The sequence below is a fragment of the Mauremys mutica genome, chromosome 13, assembly GCF_020497125.1.
Source record: "Mauremys mutica isolate MM-2020 ecotype Southern chromosome 13, ASM2049712v1, whole genome shotgun sequence".
Classification (NCBI taxonomy): Eukaryota; Metazoa; Chordata; order Testudines; family Geoemydidae; genus Mauremys; species Mauremys mutica.
In genome coordinates, this window is record NC_059084.1 from 37798004 (window position 1) to 37805543 (window position 7540).

General features: G+C 57.8%; 1 protein-coding gene across 1 annotated transcript; it reads right to left on the minus strand.

The window, feature by feature from the left end:
* Positions 1-5421: 5421 nt before the first annotated feature.
* On the minus strand, positions 5422-7331 carry LOC123348833 (ribonuclease-like). Its single transcript, XM_044986495.1, has 2 exons — positions 7169-7331; positions 5422-6271 (listed from the first exon to the last, which is right to left on the minus strand). The coding sequence occupies exon 2, from the start codon at positions 6245-6247 to the stop codon at positions 5804-5806; it is 444 nt and encodes a 147-aa protein (XP_044842430.1). The 5' UTR covers positions 6248-6271; positions 7169-7331; the 3' UTR covers positions 5422-5803.
* Positions 7332-7540: the final 209 nt, after the last annotated feature.

Here is a 7540-nt window from a genome sequence, read left to right on the forward strand (position 1 = left end):
TCCAAGGTCAGCCCAATGCCTTCACCTGGGGTTCGCTTCACCTAGCTACACAGAGCTAAAGTGCAGCACCTTGCTCCCGGAGGCCGTCCCATGGGGAGGACGATGGTGAGTCTCCGTGTGGCTGAGGGCGGCTGCCTTCTGTAGAGTGCGTGAGAGTGACTGTGTGTGTGTGTGTGTGTGTGTATCTAGCAGGTCCTGCCCCTTGTCACCCAGCCATAAGCCTGTGGGCAAATTAGTCGGCCTTGCAGCCCAGCCCAGACTGGGGCTTTTGCCAGGGGAAATCGCTGCAACATATCACCGAGTCTGTGTCTCTCTCTCCCTCTGCCTCTCTCTCTCTGGCAGCTGGCTCCATCGCTCAGCAGGTAACTCCCTGACCTTAGAAACCAACCGTTGTGATGCTTACATCTCACCAGGGTGTTGCCTGCTCTTTCAGATGGGCAGGGGGAGTTTTGTACCAGGGAACATCTGAGAATTTACCCCCAGGATTCCCAGCCCCCACCCACAGTCAGTCTCTTTCGTTATGTTCTTTGCATGAGCCCAGTTTGAATTCTGCCTCTCGGCTCCACTATCCTTCCTCCCACCCCCCACCCCCCGGCCCCCAGCCCTGCCCCCAATCCTGGGAAGTGCAAATAGCTTGTGGGGGTGCGGCAGCGTATCTCAAGGACTGCGAGGTCAGAGCAAGATGCTGTGCCCTGGGATGTTAGGATAGAATGGGGCTGCTCCTTCTGGGGAGTGTGGGCAGAAATGGTACCAGCCGTGTGTGTATGTGTGTATGTGTGTGTGTGCGTGTGTGTCCACATGTCCCTGCTGTCCCCAATGGGAGAGGATGAGTCCTGTTGAGGTGTAGGTGGCTGGGAGGGCAGTGAATTGGCATGTGTAAGCATACGGGTTTGTGTCTGGTTCTCCACGTGTCCGTATGTGTATATATGCACCCCGCAAGGGTACCTCCCCCTGGCTGCACACGGGATTAACTTCATACAAGTCTGATCCCCCTTCCATCATGTGCTGTCCCCACAGCCCCTCTCTCTCTCAGTGTGCTCCCTCTTCGGGACTTAGCCCTCCAGCCTGGCCACAATCTGTGTCCTCCACCCCCTCCCAGGGGTATCACAGTGCCAATGGATCAGCTGTCCTAATGCTGCTCCAGACAGGCTTCCAATCCCTGATCAGATCTGGTGCCACTTTCCCAGCGGCTGGTAGGGGAACCCGAATCCACCCACTGCTCCCGGTTCCAGCCCAGGGACCCCTCTGTCCACCAACTACGGTCTGCTCCAGCTCAGACTCTGTTTCTGTTTCCCTGGGCACCTTCCCATCTCTGTGCTCTATCTTCTGGCTCCCTCCTCCCTGGGTTTTCCAGCCCAAACTCCCTCCTCCCAGGGAGTGACTGCAGACTACTTCCCCTGCAGCCCCTTTCTGTTTTCAGCTTACTGGCTTTGTACCAGCCTGGCCTGCACCTGCTCTGCTGTGCTTGCTTAGCCAGCCTGGCTCTCCCCCAGGAGCAGCCTGGCAGGTTAATTAGACCTTATCCCTTTCAGGTGAGGAGTGGCATGAACACCCCAGCACACTGAGTATGGTTGTGCATGTGTTCCTGTATGAGTGTGTGTGGTCATCAGGCAACCTGCCCTTGGTGTCATTGTTGAATAACTATTTGTATCTGTATCAGAGGGGTAGGCGTGTTAGTCTGGATCTGTAAAAGCAGCAAAGAGTCCTGTCGCACCTTATAGATTAACAGACATATTGGAGCATGAGCTTTCGTGGGTGAATACCCACTTCGTCGCATGCATCCGACGAAGTGGGTATTCACCCACGAAAGCTCATGCTCCAATACGTCTGTTAGTCTATAAGGTGCCACAGGACTCTTTGCTGCTTTTACATTTGTATCTGTAGATTGTCATGCCAGTCAAGTACTGATAAAGAGAGTTGTGTTTATCTGTGTGTGTGACAGAGAGACAATGTGTCTGCACAGTGAGTCTGTCTGTGTAGAATGCATGCGTGTGTGTCTAAGGTGCGTGCACGTCTGCATGAGGAAATGTACATTGGGATGTAAATGGTGTGTGTGCATAAAGTGTGCGTGTCAGAGAGGCCAGGTCTACATTGCAAAGGTTTGCCGGCATAACTGTGTTGCTCAGAGGGGTGTGGAAAATCACACCCCTGACTCACAGACCTGTGCTGGCAAAAGCCCCTGTGCAGATGCTAATAGAAGAGACCGTTTGCCAGAATGTCGCTATTTACCACGGCTCCACTAGGGGGCTCTGCCAGTACAGCTCTGCTGGCCCAGCCTTTCTAGTGTCAGCTAGCCCTGCCTGGCTAGACTGAATGCACGTACATGTATGGGGTCTGTGCATGTAGTGTGTATGCATCTGTGTGCAGGGGCGGCTCCAGGCCCCAGCAGGCCAAGCGCGTGTTTGGGGCGGCATGCGGCGGGGGCACTCTGCCGGTCGCCGAGAGGGTGGCAGGCAGCACGCCTGCGGAGGGTCCACCAGAGCCGCGGGACCGGCGACCGGCAGAGCGCCCCCCGCAGCGTGCCGTTCTGCTTGGGGCGGCGAAATGTCTAGAGCCGCCCCTGTCTGTGTGGAGGGCATATGTATTCAGAGTGGGGGGGGGGACTGCTTGAATGCTTGTGTAAGGACATGTGTGTACAGAGTACATGGCTGGGAGTGCGTGTGTGTGTGCGTGCGTGCGTGCACGCGCAGGGTGCATCTGGATATGTTTGTAGGGATGTGTCAGTGAATGAGTGTGTAAGAATATGCGTGTGTGTGCGTGTTTATGAGTGTATGTGTGTGTGTGTGTACAGTGCTCTGGGGGTGGGTGGGGTGCTTTGTCAAACTGCTTGTGTTTGTGTCACTCTGTGTGCCCGAGGGTGCATTTGTCTCTGTGTCTGTCTGACCTGGGGCTTTCTCACCAGCTCAACTGGTAACCCTCTGATCCCTGGATTTATCCTGTTGGAGGGGGATCTGGGCCAGGCCAGGCTGGCTGGGTTCAGGGGGATCTGGGACAGGCCGGCTGCTGTCCTATTCACCCTGCAGGGTCCTCATGTGATCATGGGCTTGGGGCTTTGACACCCCCGCAGTCCCACGGCAGGCCCAGCTCTGGCCCTGACAGGGCTCCCCACGACCCCGTAACACAGGACCACTGAGTGTCAGGGTTGCCAACTTTCTAATTGTACAAAACCGAACACCCTAGCCCCACTCCTTCCCCGAGGCCCCACCACCCACCCCACCTCTTCCCAGAGGCCCTGCCCCCACTCACTAAATTTCCCGTCTCTTGGTGGCTCGCTCTCCCCCACCCTCACTCACTTTCAATGGGCTGGGGCTGGGGGTTGGGGTGCAGGAGGGGGAGAGGACTCTAACTGGGGGTGCTGGCTTCAGGGTGGTTTAGGGTGCCGGAGGGGCCTGCAGGCGGGGGCAGAGTGCTGGGTTGTGGGAGGAGGTGAGGGCTCCACCTGGGGTTTTGGGCTCTGGGGTGGGGCTGGGGATGAAGGGTTTGGTGTACAGGAGGGGGCTCCAGGCTGGGGGGTGGGGCTGAGGCATTCAGAGTGTGGGAGGGGGCTGTGGGTTGAGGCAGGGGGGTGGGGTGAAGGGGGGTGTGAGGGCTCTGGCTGGGGGTGCAGGCTCTGGGGTGGGCCCAGGGATGAGGGGTTCGTGGTGCAGGAGGAGACTCTAGGTTGGGGGGGGGGCTCAGGGCTGGGGCTCAGGGTTGGGGCACGGGCTTACCTCGGGCAGCTCCCAGTCAGCGACACAGCAGGGCTGAGGTCTGCTCCCTGCCTGTCCTGCCTCCGCGCTGCACCCTGGTCTGGCTCCTAGGTGATGGAGTGAGGGCAGTAGCTCCGTGCGTTGCTCTCATGCACAGGCACCACCCCTCTCAGCTCCCATAGCCCACGGTTCCCAGGCAGTGGGAGTGCAGAGCCAGTGCTTGGGGCAGGGGTAGTGCGCAGAGTCCCGTGCTCCCCCCTTCTCCCCGCCTAGGAGCCAGACTTTCTGGCCACTTCCAGGGTGCAGCACAGAGCCAGGAAACGTAGGGTCTAGCCTGACTTTTAACGGCCCGGTTGGTGGTGCTGGCCCGAGCCGCCAGGCCAGGGGTGAAAGTAATTTAAAGGACTTACTGGCACGCTGCAGTCCTGAGCAGGGGACAGGGCCTCATCCGGAAGAGGTGGGGCCATTAAAATCCCCCGGCCCTTTAAATCACTGCCAGAGCCCAGCCACCGCTACTGCCCCGGGCCCTTTAAATAGCCACCCGTGCCCCACTGCTGGAGCCCCTGAGGTAGCGGTGGCAGCCCTGGGAGCTGCAGAGCAGGGACAGGAGAGGCCAGCTCTGCCTCCCTACTGCAAACCTGCCTGGGGCACAGCCCCATAGGTGTCTGTGGGGCACGGGGACCCTTCCAGCCCCATAGAGACTTTGGCTGCAAGCAGATGAGCCATTCACTGGCAAACCTCAGAGGAAACCTCTTTATTTCCGGATCCCCGTCCCTGACACGCACCTGGAGCCAGTCAGACCCTGCCGGGCTGGGTCAGCATTGCAGGTGGCGCCCTCCTGTACCCCGTTCCCCATGTGCCACCGAGTCGCCCAGCCTCTGGCCACACAGGGACTGGGGGCAGGGCCTCTGAAAGGGAAAGGCCTCATATCCAGTCCCCACCCCCTTGAGCCAGCCAGTTCTGGGGCCAGGTCAGAGCCAGGGCCCCCTAAAGAGGAAAGGCCCCAGATTGCACTCCCCAGCCCCCTGAGCCAGCTGGTCCCCTAGGGCTGGATCGGAGCCTCTGCACCTTATCCCATTCCCTGATCCCTCTGAGCAATCTAGCTGGATTTCTGACATGCTGCTAGGGTTAAATAACGCTGGAAAACCAGTGACTCTGCACCCAACCCCCACAAAAACTCTCCCCCTCATTCTGCGTTTGCAGGAAAGTATTTTATTGCAAGAAGCAGCGAGAAAATTGAACTAGTGACAGCTTCCCCAGGGCTCAGCCTGAGACAACATCCACACAGCATCCAGTGGATCAGGGATGGGGAAGGGCTGTACAGTATAACGGGCACTAGGGGCAGCAGAGGGTGGGGGTGGGGAAGGGGCGGCTATACTGTATAGTGGTCACTAGGGGGCAGCAGAGGGTGGGGGTGGGGAAGGGGTGGCTATACTGTATAATGGGCACTAGGAGCAGCAGAGGGTGGGGGTGGGGAAGGGGCGGCTATACTGTATAATGGTCACTAGGGGGCAGCAGAGGGTGGGGGTGGGGAAGGGGTGGCTATACTGTATAATGGGCACTAGGAGCAGCAGAGGGTGGGTGTGGGGAAGGGGCGGCTATACTGTATAATGGGCATTAGGGGAGCAGGGGGTGGGGGATGGCAAAGGGGCGGCCATCAAGGGGTTCATGGGAATTTTGATCTATCCTGGGAGACTAAAATTGGGCACCCGAACCAAATCAGTCTGGGGTTTCAGAGTCGCTTGGCCCCTTCCCTTGCTGGGTTCAGGGCAGCCCAGCCCAAGTCCAGGCCAGTTGTGTTTGGATCCTGCCCAGCGAGGCGGGTGCTCAGGATGAGGGTCTCGGTGCCAGCTGGAGGAGAGGGGCTGGGCACCCGGATTTTCACTCGTGGAGATGGGAACTGGGCACCTAGTGTGGGAAATTCCCCCGCCCGCCCCAAGCTGCCGGCCTGTGGGATAAGGGGAAATGCTGAAAGTCCCTGTGGAGACTCATGGTGGGCGCTGCCCAGGAGGCAGGGATGAGGCAGGAGAGCCCCCAGCGACAGGGGTCTGCACTGGAGCGAACGGGGAGGACAGGGGACCCCCTGCTCCCAGCCCATGGCCAGCGCCTGGGCTCTACAGGACTCTGATGAAGCGCACGGGCAGCCCCTGGTTACAGGCCACGCGGATCCTGCGGGTCTTGGATTTTCCCGTGTAGATACAGTTCGGTGGGCGGGGGGGGCTGCGCACGCGGCAGGTGGTGAGGTGGTAGGGTGCGTTGCTGTCGCATTCATTGTTTTGGTTGCATCTCCCTCCAGTGGTGCAGATGGTCTGGATCCGTCTGGTGGGGGCGTGGATGAAGGTGTGGATGAGTTTGCACATACCGAGTTTCTGGTTCAGGCGCCTCATCATGTAGTTGCAGTAGGTCAGGCCAGTGGGGGGTCTGGTCTTGGGGAAATCAATGTGTTCGCTCACAAACTTTGGGTAACTGTCAGTTGGTCTGATGATGACGTCGTCCTGGCCAGCAGCCAGCAGGATGAGGGTCAGGAAGAGCAAGGGGCAAGGTCCCCTCAGGGCCATGGCCGCGTCTGTCACTGGATCGACCTGCAGTGCGAAGAGAGGGGGGAGATGGATAGAGACAGCGTGGGGTGGGGATCTGCCTCCTCCCTGGAAACTCCTGGAATACAAATGCTTCCCATTATCCCCTCCCACCCCACTCTGCCTCCAATGGTCTAAAAATAGGGGAGTTATTTATTTTTATCACACGGCTCCTAAATACCCTGCTGAAGATCTAGGTCCCCATTGTGCCATGTGCTGCATAGACCCCAGTTGAGATCAGGGCCTCCTACCTCTAAGCCATTATTCCCCACTCCCCTCCCAGAGGTGTAGACAGAACCCTGAGTCCTGACCCCTTCTCATAGACTTTAAGGTCAGAAGGGACCATTACGATCATCTAGTCTGACCTCCTGCACAATGCAGGCCACAGAACCTCACCCACCCACTCCTGTAACAAACCCCTAACCTATGTCTGAGTTATTGAAGTCCTCAAATTGTGGTTTGAAGACCTCAAGGTGCAGAGAATCCTCCAGCAAGTGACCCGTGCCCCATGCTGCAGAGGAAGGCGGAAAACCTCCAGGGCCTCTGCCAATCTGCCCTGGAGGAAAATTCCTTCCCAACCCCAAATATGGCGATCAGCTAAACCCTGAGCATGTGGGCAAGACTCACCAGCCAGCACCCAGGAAAGAATTCTCTGTAGTAACTCAGATCCCATCCCATCACAGACCACTGGGCATACTTACCTGCTGATAATCAAAGATCAATTGCCAAATTAATTGCCAAAATTAGGCTATCCCATCATACCATCCCCTCCATAAACGTATCAAGCTTAGTCTGTTCTAACCACTAGCTCACACTGCCTTCCAGAAACAAACCCTGCAGTTACAGCCCCATGTGGCACTGTTCTCTCCTCTCTCCTGGCTGCTAGAATCTCCTGCAACTTACCCAAGTCCTTGTTCCTTTGCTGTCGTCGGAGCGATGGATCCCAGCTTCTGCTGAGCTGAACCTCACCCTGATCCTCCTGCCCGTCTTGGAGAGGTTTATATAGAGCCCAGCCAGAGAGGGAGGTGGAGGAGTGGGAGGGATAAATCTAGAATGCAATTGGGTCAGCAGGGCTTCCTGATATCTGGCAATTAGAAGCAGTGTCCCAGCAGGCCCCCAGGCATGGTTGGGGAACAAACAACACAGATCTGGGCTGCACGGAAACATCTCAGGGTGTGTCTACCCAGCAAGTCAAGGTGGGATTGTAGTGCAGGGGGGCAGAGCCGTGCCAGCTTTAGCCTAGTTAGTGTGGGTGAAAACAGCAGGCAGCAGAGA

Bases quoted from the DNA above. Each gene is read 5' to 3' on its own strand.
- LOC123348833 (XM_044986495.1), bottom strand. From the start codon at position 6,247: ATGGCCCTGAGGGGACCTTGCCCCTTGCTCTTCCTGACCCTCATCCTG.